This window comes from Stegostoma tigrinum, chromosome 5 (assembly GCF_030684315.1).
Source record: "Stegostoma tigrinum isolate sSteTig4 chromosome 5, sSteTig4.hap1, whole genome shotgun sequence".
Lineage (NCBI taxonomy): Eukaryota > Metazoa > Chordata > Chondrichthyes > Orectolobiformes > Stegostomatidae > Stegostoma > Stegostoma tigrinum.
Genome location: NC_081358.1, coordinates 43,324,347 through 43,338,950, shown reverse-complemented (window position 1 = coordinate 43,338,950; position 14,604 = coordinate 43,324,347). Strand labels below are relative to the sequence as shown.

Genomic DNA, 14,604 nt, shown 5'->3' with positions numbered 1-14,604 from the left:
CATGTAACATCCTCATTGTTGAAGCTTCGAATCATGTTGCAACCATGATTTCACTATGGAGCAAAGGAAAGAGCCAATCCGCAGGAACCATCTCAGCCAGTAAGGGACACTGAACCCACTATGTTGCCATTATTCTGCAACACATTCTAATCATCTAGACAGATAACCTAACAACTTTAAAGAAAGATTCAAGAACCAAGTTAGGCAACTTTCAGAGAAATAAGCGTTATTCTAACCCTTTGTTGCAACCATTTAAAGACTGAAAGTGTAGCATGAATGTCACTATTCCTTCACACATCAAACTGAACTCCTGTATGCCTTTCACTGTTGAAGTTCTTCCCAAAATGTTCAGTTTCCTCTTTCATATAAAGAGCTTTCTTTAACCCATTAGGGACTCTCCACTGCCTATAAAGTTTGTCCCAGACCTGAACAGGGTTCTTGCATCTAGGAATGCTTGTTTGACGCTTCCTTCAAATTCTCAGGCAAGATACAAGGGAAAATTTACCATTCGATAAATGATCTTGGTCTCACCATCATGCAGCAATGCTTTGTTCCTCTAAACTTGCCACTTTTGCTGCTACTTGCTGGTACAGATGCATCATGTATCTTCTACCTCGGTCCTACATTTGTTGCACTGAATTTGAGAGTCAATGCATGATCGTCACTTGGAGTCACTGTTACCCCGAGGAGCTAAAGTATAAAATATCTAACCTACCGCAAATCTTTGCAGACGTTCAAAACACGAGTTTCACAACATCTACTCCCTGCCTTCTTCATTACTTATTCCATTTTAATTATTTCATTCCTTGACTTATTGCTGAAGGTGGGTCTCAGCCGTTTACTGAAAACAAACTTGCAATTACCTGCATAGTGGAAATGATAAGGCCCCTGTGGATGACAAACTGACCAAGCGCAGCAGATCGCTTGTAACTGTTGCGACCATGCACCATCAGTAGCCGGCCAATGTGTTTAAACTGAGTGATGGAAAAATCTGCTGCCAAAGAAGCCTGTTTGCCTTCCTAGATTAAAAAAAAGACAGTTATAAAGACAGAAAACCATGTTGACCAAAAAGCTGTTCTATCACCAAAGTAAGGAAATATGCAATAATGAAATCATGCTACTCAGAGGAAAATCAATTTTTTTCACCATGAAACTTTAGTCTTTCTAAATGAAACATCTGACTGTTAAAGTTACACATTTAGTCTTTTTCAAGCTGACTTACAGATAGAAAGTAAAACACACCCATATTGCTTTCTTCAGGTAAACTGAGAAAACACATTGAGAAAAGAATCACAATCACCTTTCTGTTATTTCACTCAGAATAATGACATTACATTGTTAAACGTGGAAGATCACTCTGCTGCCACAGATGAGGTAAGGTGGTCATATCTGGGGTGGGCCCACTTCTATTTGGTCTCTGCCTTCTTCTCAACACGGTGGGAAAAGCCTCAGTGCGGATATAGAGATGTGGGAATGACTGGGCGACTACATCAATCAGCAATCTTCACTGGCCCCACCTGATGGAAGCAGGCTAAAGATTATGGGAAAAAGTTCCATTCCTAAACTGATTGATGCCATTTCAAGAAGTCTGTTTCTAGACAGCAAGAATGCCTGCCTGCTTAAATGCAAGTTTTTAAACACAAGTAAATTGCAATTCCATTGATCCATGTAGGACTCAACTGGTTATTTGTAAGGAAGTATACAATGGACACTGGCCCTGCAGAATGTTCGAAAAGCAACTGACAACATTGATGGAAAAACTGAGGGTTTAGAACCATCAGGTAAGACAATCACACTGCAGATTTCTTTTCCCCCCGTGAACTCTTTAAAATTCTGAAGATATAAGGCCAAAATAGAGATGATTTAACTCTTACAGGAGACACAACTAGGGGCTTCAAATCAGGCAGTCACTAATGCATTCAATAGAGAATTCAGAATAAACTTTATAAGAACCAAAAGAACTGTGGATGCTGTAAATCAGGAACAAAAACAAAATTGCTGGAAAGGCTCAGCAAGTCTGGCAGCATCTGTGGAGGAGAAAACAGAGTTAATGTTTCGGGTCTGGTGACCCTTCCTCAGCGGAATGGTCACCAGACCCGAAAGGTTAACTATTGTTTTCTCCTCCACAGATGCTGCCAGACCTGCTGAGCCTGTACAGCAATTTTGTTTTTGTTCAGGATAAACTTTGTTCAGATTGGTTAAGGTGTGGAATTTGTTACCACAGATGCAGCAAATTGCACAGATGCATTTAAGGGGAAGCTAGTTAAGTGTAAGAATGAAAAAGGAATATTCAGACAGAATGAGCTGAAGAAAACAAAGCAGGGGAAGCTAGGATGTACCATAAACCCCAGGCCGGTTGGGCTGAATAGTTTATTTGAATGCAATTCTGTTTAGTTATTTGCAGTGTAATCCATATTGGAATAACAGACATATTAAAAGATTGGAATTCTAATTTTTGGTTTGAGACAGCCATTTCCACAACATGTTCACACAAATTACTTCCACCACAATAGGCAGATCCAGCATTAAGCAGTATGCATGCAAAATACCAGTTACGCATACTTTTTAAAATTAATCATATTTTCTTTAAACTGTGACCAATGATTTAATCAACATTTTCTGTCACAAGTAAATCAAAAGATCATTACTTTTCCAACAATGCCAATCCCACAGTCTGCTGCTTGAATCATGCTGACGTCATTACCTCCATCACCTGTAAAATATCAATAAATTCAATCTTTCACATAGCCGTTTAACAAATTTTATTTTAAAAATTATTTTAAAAATCCAACTATTGTGCAGAAACGAGCTAAACTGTTTCAAATTAAAAGAAAAAGAAATTTAAGTCACACAGGAGGTACATTCCTTAATAAAATTATATGCAGAAACTCAAATATACATACAACATGTATACTTGTAAACTGAAAGCATCAGTGCTGAAAAAGATGAGCCAGAATCTTGAATCAGTGATAATGGGAACTGCAGATGCTGGAGAATCCAAGACAACAAAGCGTGAAGCTGGATGAACACAACAGGCCAAGCAGCATCTCAGGAGCACAAAAGCCACCCGAAGGTTGCAAGAACAGCAACTCATATTCCGCTTGGGAACTCTGCAGCCCAATGGTATCAATGTGGACTTCACAAGCTTCAAAATCTCCCCTTCCCCCACTGCATCCCAAAACCAGCCCAGTTCTTCCCCTCATAAGATAATAAAATGAGAGGCTGGATGAACACAGCAGGCCCAAAAGCATCTCAGGAGTACAAAAGCTGACGTTTCAGGCCTAGACCTTTCATCAGAGTGGGGGATGAGGTGAGGGTTCTGGAATAAATAGGGAGAGAGCGGGAGGCGGACGTAAGATGGAGAGAAAAGAAGATAGGTGGAGAAGAGAGTATAGGTGGGGAGGTAGGGAGGGGATAGGTCAGTCCAGGGAAGACGGACAGGTCAAGGAGGTGGGATGAGGTTAGTAGGTAGGAGATGGAGGTGCAGCTTGGGGTGGGAGGAAGGGATGGGTAAGAGGAAGAACAGGTTAGGGAAGCAGAGACAGGCTGGACTAGTTTTGGGATGCAGTGGGTGGAGGGGAAGAGCTGGGCTGGTTGTGTGGTGCAGTGGGGGGAGGGGATGAGCTGGGCTGGTTTTGGGATGCGTTGGGGGAAGGGGAGATTTTGAAGCCGGTGAAGTCCACATTGATACCATTGGGCTGCAGGGCTCCCCAGCGGAATGTGAGTTGCTGTTCCTGCAACCTTCAGGTGGCATCATTGTGGCACTGCAGGAGGCCCATGATGGACATGTCGTCTGAGGAATGGGGGTGGGGGGGGGGGGGGGGAGGTAAAATGGTTCGCGACTGGGAGGTGCAGTTGTTTATTGCAAACCGAGCGGAGGTGTTCTGCAAAGCAGTCCCCAAGCCTCCACTTGGTATCCCCAATGTAGAGGGTGCCACACAGGGTGCAATGGATACAGTGTACCACACTGGCAGATGTGCAGGTGAACATCTGCTTAATATGGAAGGTCATCTTGGGGCCTGGGATGGGGGCGAGGGAGGAGGAGTGGGGGCAAGTGTAGCATTTCCTGCGGTTGCAGGGGAAGGTGCTGGGTGCGGTGGGGTTGGAGGGGAGTGTGGAGTGGACAAGGGTGTCGCGGAGAGAGTGGTCTCTCCGGAAGGCAGACAAGGGTGGGGATGGAAAAATGGCTTGGGTGGTGGGGTTGGATTGTAGATGGCGGAAGTGTCGGAGGATGATGCGTTGTATCCGGAGGTTGGTGTGGTGGTATGTGAGAACGAGGGGGATCCTCTTGGGGCGGTTGTGGCGGGGGCGGGGTGTGAGGGATCTGTTGTGGGAAATGCGGGAGATGCGGTCAAGGGTGTTCTCGACCACTGCGGGGGGGATGTTGCGGTCCTTGAAGAATTTGGACATCTGGGATGTGCGGGAGTGGAATGCCTCATCCTGGGAGTGATGCGGCGGAGGCGGAGAAATTCGGAATAGGTCATGGGTACCCACATGGGCCCAAGCTATGCCTGCCTCTTCCGCACCTACACAGGCCCCAAACCTCACCTCTTCCTCCATTACATTGATGACTGTATCGGCGCCACCTCTTGCTCCCCAGAGGACCTCGAACAGTTCATCCACTTCACCAACACCTTCCACCCCAACCTCAATTTCACCTGGGCCATCTCCAACACATCCCTCACCTTCCTGGACCCCTCAGACTCCATCTCAGGTAGCCAGCTATAAACTGATGTCCATTTCAAGCACGCTGACTCCCACAGCTACCTAGAATACACATCCTCCCACCCACCCGCCTGCAAAAATTCCATTCTCTATTCCAAATCTGCTCCCACGATGAGGCATTCCACTCCCGCACATCCCAGATGTCCAAGTTCTTCAAGGTCCGCAACATCCCCCCCTCCCCAGTGGTCGAGAACGCCCTTGACCGCGTCTCCCGGATTTCCCGCAACACATCCCTCACACCCCGCCCCCGCCACAACCACCCCTCGTTCTCACACACCACCCCACCAACCTCCAGATACAACGCATCATCCTCCGACACTTCTGCCATCTACAATCCAACCCCACCACCCAAGACATTCTTCCATCCCCACCCTTGTCTGCTTTCCGGAGAGACCTCTCTCTCCGTGACTCCCTTGTTCGCTCCACACTGCCCTCCAACCCCACCACACCCGGCACCTTCCCCTGCAACCACAGGAAATGCTACACTTGCCCCGACACCTCCTCCCTCACCCCTATCCCAGGCCCCAAGATGACTTTCCATGTTAAGCAGAGGTTCACCTGCACATCTGCCAATGTGGTATACTGTATCCATTGTACCCGGTGTGGCTTCCTCTACATTGGGGAAACCTAGCAGAGGTTTGGGGACCGCTTTGTAGAACACCTCCACTCGGTTCGCAATAAACAACTGCACCTCCCAGTCGCGAACTATTTCCACTCCCCCTCCCATTCTTTAGATGACATGTCCATCATGGGCCTCCTGCAGTGCCACAATGATGCCACCCGAAGGTTGCAGGCACAGCAACTCATATTCCGCTTGGGAACCCTGCAGCCCAATGGTATCAATGTGGACTTCACAAGCTTCAAAATCTCCCCTTCCCCCACCGCGTCCCAAAACCAGCCCAGTTCTTCCCCTCGTAAGATAATAAAATGTGAGGCCGGATGAACACAGCAGGCCCAAAAGCATCTCAGGAGCACGAAAGCTGACGTTTCAGGCCGAGACCCTTCATCAGAGAGGGGTATGGGGTGAGGGTTCTGGAATAAATAGGGAGAGAGGGGGAGGCGGACCAAAGATGGATAGAGGAGAAGATAGGTGGAGAGGAGAGTACAGGTGGGGAGGTAGGGAGGGGATAGGTCACTCCAGGGAAGACGGACAGGTCAAGGAGGTGGGGTGAGGTTAGTAGGTAGGAGATGGCGGGTGCAGCTTGGGGTGGGAGGAAGGGATGGGTGAGAGGAAGAACAGGTTAGGGAGGCAGAGACAGGCTGGACTAGTTTTGGGATGCAGTGGGTGGAGGGGAAGAGCTGGGCTGGTTGTGTGGTGCAGTGGGGGGAGGGGAGGAGCTTGGCTGGTTTTGTGATGCAGTGAGGGGAGGGGAAGAACTTCACCAACACCTTCCACCCCAACCTTCAGTTCACCTGGGCCATCTCCAGCACATCCCTCACCTTCCTGGACCTCTCAGTCTCCATCTCAGGCAACCAGTTTGTAATTGATGTCCATTTCAAGCCCACCGACTCCCACAGCTACCTAGAATACACCTCCTCCCACCCAGGGAGTGGAATGCCTCATCGTGGGAGCAGATGCGGAGGAATTGGGGATAGAGGATGGAATTGTTGCAGGAGAGTGGGTGGGAGGAGGTGTATTCTAGGTAGCTGTGGGAGTCAGTGGACTTGAAATGGACATCAGTTACAAGCTGGTTGCCTGAGATGGAGACTGAGGGGTCCAGGAAGGTGAGGGATGTGCTGGAGATGGCCCAGGTGAACTGAAGGTTGGGGTGGAAGGTGTTGGTGAAGTTCTTCCCCTCTGCTCACTGCATCACAAAACCAGCCCAACTCGTCCCCTCCCCCCACTGCATCCCAAAACCAGTCCAGTTCTTCCCCTCCCCCCACTGCATCCCAAAACCAGTCCAGTTCTTCCCCTCCCCCCACTGCATCCCAAAACCAGCCCTGCCTGTCTGTTTCCCTAACCTGTTCTTCCTCTCACCCATTCCTTCCTTCCACCTCAAGCTGCACCTCCATTTCCTACCTACTACCTCATCCCGCCTCCTTGACCTGTCTGTCTTCCCTGGACTGACCTATCCCCTCCCTACCTCCCCACCTATCTTCTTTTCTTTCCATCATCGGTCCGCCTCCCCCCTCTCCCTATTTATTCCAGAACCCTCTCCACATCCCCCTCTCCGATGAATGGTCTAGACCCGAAACGTCAGCTTTTGTGCTCCTGAGATGCTGCTTGGCCTGCTGTGTTCATCCAGCTTCACACTTTGTTGGCCAGAATCTTGACATGCTTTTTCACTGGACAATTAAATTGCTGAAATGCTCTTGATCATTTGCTGGGTACTACAGCAGCAGTGCCATCTAGTGGTGTGATGCACACATTACATTGCCAAACAAATACCAATTTCACAATCTTTTTGAGAGTAACAATAAGCTCGTTCTAAACCAGGTTTGTTATCTTCTTACCCGTGCAAACCATCAAAAACATTTTCTATCAGAAATTACTAATGGCTACTCAATTGCTAAACAAGACAAACTGTAAAGAGAGCATCATATTTGATTATTTTTTAAAACAAAAACAAACAGAAGGAACATAATTCTTTAGTCAAATCAGTTTTCACGGTTAGTAAAACGCAAACCTCCCATGTTCATGGTCCCAGTCCTCCAAAGGCTAAAATATTGATTTGACATCCTGTGTGGCTGAATGGGACAAGATTGGTGCAGGCTGCCAGCCTTACTTGATGCTTTTAAATCAATGAGTAAGAAACAAATATTATAACTCCACAGCAAATAAGCAATTCCTAACCAGAAAATAAAGAGTTTTGATGAACTTTTTTTTTACAGTTACCAGCTCTTACACAAAGGGATGAAGTCATGAATTTGCACAGCTGGTTCACGTTTTAAAGGTACAGTGTAAAGATAGATTTCTGCTTACCCATTGCACATGTGCGTTTGCCTGTATGTTGTTGCAAGAGCTTCACAATTTGAGCCTTCTGCGTTGGAGAACATCGACAGCAGACAACAGCTGGACACTGGCATGCAAGCTCAACAAATTCATGCTCGTAATATTTCAGACAAACCTATAAGATACAAATGAAGCGACACTCAAGAACAATGTAAACACCTTATAAATCACAGCTTTTTTTAAAATTTAATAAGCATACACCAGCAATATTTCTTGACAATTTTCTTCGAGATATTGAGCTTCAATTTTTCCAGCACGTCCATTTTTGTGTCACAGGCAAACATAGTGATGCAGTGGTGGTAGTCTCTAGAACAAGCGAGCATGGATTCAGGATATTGGGTAGGCAATTTCAGACTGAAACTTAAAAAAAAATTTTATTCAGGGGTGGTGAACCTGTGGAATTTTCTGCAACAGAAAGCTGTGGAGGCCAAGCCGCTGATATGTGTAAGAAAGAAATGAATAAATTTCTAGAGGCTAAGGATACCAAGGTGCATTGGGAGTGAATAGGAGTATGGTAGTGAAACAGAAGATAAGGCATAGACACTTTCAATGGTTGAGAAGGCTCCATGCTGAATGGTTCCTCTTTGCTCCTACTTGTACTTGCTATATTTTTAAACCTAAATTGTGGGACATGACAGAAGTGTGTTTGCTGATTCACAAACCTGTGAACATTATATACTATAGAGTAGGCTGCCTGAGAGTTGAGAGTTAGCATTTCAAGTCTGTGAATTGGTTTATGATTTTGAAAAAGTTTACAACTGATATAGTTCAGTGCAAAATACACAATCAAGTATAGTCCAATGTGTGAAATATTATTAGTTGAAAATAGTAAATTTCATGTTACCAGTTCTAACGAGTGATAAATATGGAACATTTTCCCCCCACATAGAAATGGGCTATTAAAAACAACTGGTCTAAATTGGTGTTTATACTTCATGTAAGACTAAGGGGAGGTGATGGCTCATTGGTATTATCATTAGACTATTATTCCAGAGACTCACTCAAGTCCTGCGGAACAGAGTTCAAATCCTGCCACAGCAGGCGATGGAATTTTAACTCAAAAAAATATCTGGAATTAAGAATCCAGATATTCTTAATATCTGATATTAATACAATATATTCTATATTAATATAATATGATCTTAATATCTGATTTCAAACAATCACGTGATTGTCTAAAAACCCATATGGTTCACTAAAAGGAGGATATCTGTCACCCTCACCTGGTCTGGCCTATATGATTCCAGACCCATAGCAAAGTGGTTTACTTTTAACAGTACTCTGAAATGGCCTCGCAAGCCATCAATTGTATGAGTTGCTACAAAGTCTCAACAAAGAAACGGAGCATCTGGCATTGGAACCAATAATTCCAAAAAAGCCTGTCAGCCCTGAAAAGTTCTCCTTATCTCGGGGCTAGTGCCAATATTGGGAAAACTGTCTCGTCAAGAAACAGTCAAGGACTGCTGGGACTTGTCAAGTAACAATCTGACACAGATGTATTCACAAAATTACACATTACAAACAATGTCTCAGACAACACCATTATTGGACATGTCCAGGGTATACAGTCAGGCAGGAGCTGTTCAGGGAGTACTCAACATTGACTCTGGACCCCATGAAGTCTCACGGCTTCAGGTTAAACATGGGCAAAGATCTGCAGGTGGTGAGGGAACCAGCAAGAAACATACCTTATCTCATCCTTACTAATCTTCCTCCTGCAGTGTATGCATATTGCTAAGAGGTACCACCACACTGTCTTTATGGAGATGAAGTCATGACTTCCGACTGAGAATATCCTCCATTGTATTGTGTGGCACTATCACTGTGCTAAATGGGGACAGACTGTGAACAGATCCAGCAACTCAAGACTGGGCATCCAAGAGACCATAAACAGCAACAGAATTGTACTCCAACACATTCTGCAACTTCATAAATTGGCACATCCTCCAATCATTACCATCATGCCCCAGGATCAATACTGGTTCAACGGAGAGAGAAGGATGTACCAGGAGCAGCACCAGGCATACCTAAAACTGATGTATCAATCTGGAGAACCTATGAAACAGGACTACTTTCTGCCAGTGTAAGCAGCAAGTAATATACAGAGCTGAGCGATGTCATAAATGGTGGTGGACAATTAAACCCTTCACTAAAAGAGACAGCTTCACCAATATCCCCATCCTTAAGAGCCCAAAACATCAATGCAAAGGATAAGACCAAAGCACTTGCAGCAGTTTTCAGCCAGAAGTAAGGAGTGGGTGATCCATTCTGGCTCCTCCAGTGGTCCTCGGCATCACAGATGCTGGTCTTCAGCCGGTTTGATATCCTGTGGAGTGAATCAAAAACAACTGGAGGCATTGTGTACTGCAAACACTATGTGTGTTGACAGCATTCTGGCAAATACTGAGGGTGTGTGCTCCAGAACCTGCCGCAACCTCAGCCAACCTGTTCCAGTTCAGTGACAACACTGGCATCTATCTGACAATGTGGAAAATTTTCCAAGTGTATCCTGTACACAGAAGACAAGACAAATTCTACCCGCCCTATCAGTTTACTCTCAATCATCAGAAAAGTGATAGAAAGTCATCAGCAGTGCCAATAAGCAAAACCTGCTCAGCAATAACCTGTTCAGTGATGCCCAGTTTCGGTTCTGCCAGGGTTACTCAGCTCATTATAGCCTTGGTTCAAATTTGGAAAAACAAGCTGAATTCCAGAGGTAAGGAGACAGTCACAGCTCTTGGCATCAAGGTTGCATTCAACTGATTCCAAGGAGCCCAAACTGGAATCAATGAGAATCGGGGGCAAACTCTCCACTGGTCGGATTCATATCTGGCACATCGGCAGATGGATGCAGTTGTTGGAAGTCAGTCATCTTGGCTTCAGGACATTTCTGCAGGAGTTCCCCAGGGTAATGTCCTCCCTCCATCGTACAGTCAGAAGAGGGGGGATGTTTGCTGATGATTGCACAATATTCAGCACCACTTGTGACTCCTCAGGCACTGAAACAGTCCATGCTCAAATGCAACAAGATCTGGACAACATCCAGGCTTGGGCTGATCTGTGGCAAGTAATATTTGTTCACACTAAATGTCAGACAAATGATCACTTCCAATAAGTGAAGATCTAACCACTACCCCTTGACTTTCAACAGTGTGATGATCACTGAATGCCCCACTTTCAACATCCTGGCTTTACAAATGACCAGAAAATCAACTGGATCTGCTATATAAACATAATGGCTACCAGAACAGGTTAGAAGCAAGAAATACTGCAATCAGTAGCTCACTTCCTGACTCCCCAAAGTCTGTCTACCTTTTACAAGGCACGAGTCAGGAGTGTGATGGAATATTCTCCATTTGACAACACTCAAGCAGCTAGACATAATTCAAGACAAAGCAGTTGGTTTGATTGGCACCACATCCAAAAGCAACCATTTCTTCCACCACCGATGCTCAGTAGCAGCAGCGTGTGTTGTCTACAAGATGCACTGCAGAAATTCACCAGGATCCTTAGATAGCACCTTCCAAGATCATGGCTATTTTCATCAAGGAGGACTGGGGTATCAACAATAGTTCAACGGAGAGTGCAGGAAGGCATAACAGTAGCAGCACCAGGATTACCTAAAACTGAGGCATCAATCTTGTAAAGTTACCTAATAGGGCTACTTTTGTGTCAAACAACATAAGCAGCAAGTGACAGAACCAAACAATCCCACAAACAATGGATTACAGTCATGAATGGTGAACAATTAAACAACTCACTGGAGGAGGCAGCTCCACTAATGCCCCCATTTTAAACGATGGAAGAGTTGATGGGCAGCAGATTCATGGGAACACCACCACCTGCAATTTCTCACCATTGCCATTTTGTCACCATCACCGGATCAAAATCCTGGAATTCCATCCCTAATAGCATTGAGAGTCTATCTACAGCACAAGAACTGCAGCAGTTCAAGAAGGCAGCTTACACCATCATGGGAAAGTAGAGATGGGGAATAAATTCTGGCCAGGCAGCTATACCCATACACCAGGAGTGAATTTTTAAATAAAAGAGACCGTAAGATGTAGGAGTAGAAGTAGGCCATTTGCTTTGTTGAGTCTGTTCCACCAATGAGATCATGCCTGATCTGATAATCCTCTACTCCACTTTCCTGCCTGACTCTGGTAATCCTTGATCTCCTTACAGATTAGAAGTCTGTTTATCTCAGCCCTGAATACCCATGACTCAGATGTGATTGCTTTCTGCAGTAAAGAATCCAGATTCACTACCCTCAGAAGAAGTTCCTCCATTTGTCTTAAATGGGTGACACTTTATTCTGAGAATATTCCCTCTGTTCCAGGATTCTCACACAAGGGGAAAACAACCTTTTTACATGTGCCTGTCATGTCCCCAGCGAATCTTACATATTTAAATAAGGTTTTCCTTCCTATTCTTCCAAACTCTAAAGTGAGTACAAGCCCAACTTAATGTTTTAGAATCACAATCCCTACAGTATAGAAACCGGCCCTTCGGCCCAACAAGTTCTCACTGAAACTCAGGACATCCACCCAGACCCATCCCCTTATAACCCACCTAATCTACACCTCCCTGAACACGATGAACAATTTAGCATGGCCAATCCACCTAACCTGCATATCTTTGGTCAGTGGGACCAGAGAATGTGCAAACTCCACACAGACATCACCCAAGGCTGGAATCGAACCCGGGTCCCTGGTGCTGTGAGGCAGCAGTGCTAACCATTGTGCCACCGTGCCACCCGTAAGTAAATCTAAAAGAAAATCTCTCCATATCCGGAATCAATATAGCAAGCCTTATCTGGACTGCCTCCAATCCCAGAATGTCTTTCCTTAGATAAACGAAACCAAACTGTTCACAATATTCCAGCTGTGGTCTGACTAATGCCTTGATTTTGTTAAGACTATCACCCTACTTTTATGCTGCATTGCTTTAAAATAAAGGCCAACATTCCATTTGCCTTCCCTAGAACTTATCGAACTCGGTGCTAGCCTTTTGTGATTCATACATGACAACTCCTTCTCACCTATTTTTATGTATATGAGAACTTTGCAATAGTGCTTTCATTTTTGTCATCCATGTCATTAATATATATTGTAAATGACTATTGCCCCAGCACTATTCCTTGTGGCATTTCACAAGTTACAACTGCCATGCTGAGTACGTTCCTTTTCTCTCAACTCTATCTTCCATTAATTTACCAATTTCCTATCTATAACCAATATACTACCCACAAATGATGGGTTTTTATCTTAATTAGGCTTGCGTGTAGTAAATTATCAGAGTTACTTAGAAATTCAAATACCTCATATAAACTGCTTCTCTTTATCTTTAAGCTTGTTACTTCCTGAAAGAATTTGAGTAAATCAATTGGGTAAGACTTTCCCTTCATGAAGCCATGTTGACTTTGCTTGATAATATTTTGTATTTTTAAGTGCTCTGCTGTTATATCCTTTATAATAGATTCCAGTATGTGCCCAAGTGGCAGATATTAATGTAACTGGCCAATAGCTTTTTTGACCACTTTTGAATAAGGCTGCCCCACTACCTCTGCAGCTACATCCTTTAGTATCCTAAGGTGCAACCTATCAGGTCAAAGGGCACTTACTGGCTTTTAGCCTCATTAGTACTTTCGAAATGCTAGTACTGTCCTCTAGTATGAAGACTGATGCAAAATATTTATTCAACTCCTGTGCCATTCTCTAGCTCCCTATTATTTCCCCAGTCGTCTTCTCTTAGAGACCAATGTTGATCGTTGGCTCCACTTATTATATATTTAAGAAAGCTCTGTTTTTAATATTACTTAGTAGTTTAGCCTTCCATTATTTCTCTGTTTATTGTTTTCCTCCTACTCAAGTGTCTTTAACCCTATCAAAATTCCCTTTGATTCATTTCAACTTCACGTGTTCAGCTAGTTTCTCTTTCAATACTTTGTGGTACAAGAAGCTAAAACGTAATTAAACTTCACTCCTAATAGCAGTTAGCTATTTCTGAAAGACATTTCAAAAATCAACTGCTTTTCAAGACAGTGCATTCTTATTTGCAGGTCTATGCTTATAATATTTCTAATCTAGAATAAAAACGGTTTTTATAAATGTACGTGGCAGGGACAGGAGAAACAGAAAACATCTCACCCATGTTTAATGAGCATCTCTCCTGTCATTAAATCTATGAGTTTAGATTTACAGAGTACTAACAATTCACTCCTAGTATACTGGTGTCATCTTAATGATGCACTTTGAACGTGGCTACTACTTATTTAGAAGATGATTTTCTTTATCAAGGTCTGCAAGTCTCTAAACAATCAATACAATCTAATAACTCTACAATCATCAGGAATATATTTATAACAATTGTCATTTAACAATCAATAAGTTTATTGGTACCTCTAGCACAAGAACTTTAAATCAGTTCTTTCAATAGTACTGAAGTGATGAGCTTTTAAGAACAAAGCCACAAGAAGATTGTGGCACTGCTACTCCCTATCAATGTAATCTTTTCCAGTAGTAAAACACTGTTACATCAATTTCTGACTCTTGGGTATTTCTGAATTCTTTCACCCCTTCATTGGCAGTCACATCTTCAGCTGTCTATGCGCAAAACTATGGAAAAATGCTATCCCCAACCTCTGGGTCCCATGTTCCTCCTTCAAAACATTTTCTAAAACAAACCTTTTTGAGTAAGTCTTTGAACATTTGTCTTAAATCCTGTTTTGCGGCGTGCAATCAAATTTGGGCAAATATTATTCCAATGCTACGTTACAAGTATTACATAAATAAAAGTTGCTGTTGTTTTGCAGGATGGATTTAGCAATTTACAGAAAGATTGTTGGCTATTTTCTTTGTGGGAAAGCTACATTTCCCTTGTTACAGATCTTAACCTGTCCAGAATCAGGACCACAGGAGTTGGCC

At 43.9% G+C, this 14,604-nt stretch overlaps 1 protein-coding gene across 2 annotated transcripts in view; it reads right to left on the bottom strand.

Moving 5' to 3' along the window:
• atp9b (ATPase phospholipid transporting 9B) overlaps positions 1–14,604 on the bottom strand; it is a 384,890-nt gene that overhangs the window by 21,346 nt on the left and 348,940 nt on the right. For both annotated transcript variants that reach the window (XM_048529464.2, XM_048529465.2), the window contains 3 exons: positions 7,649–7,793; positions 2,649–2,713; positions 864–1,019 (listed from right to left, as the gene is read on the bottom strand). In XM_048529464.2, the coding sequence (XP_048385421.1) occupies positions 864–1,019; positions 2,649–2,713; positions 7,649–7,793 (366 nt within the window). The remainder of the gene's footprint in view (positions 1–863; positions 1,020–2,648; positions 2,714–7,648; positions 7,794–14,604) is intronic.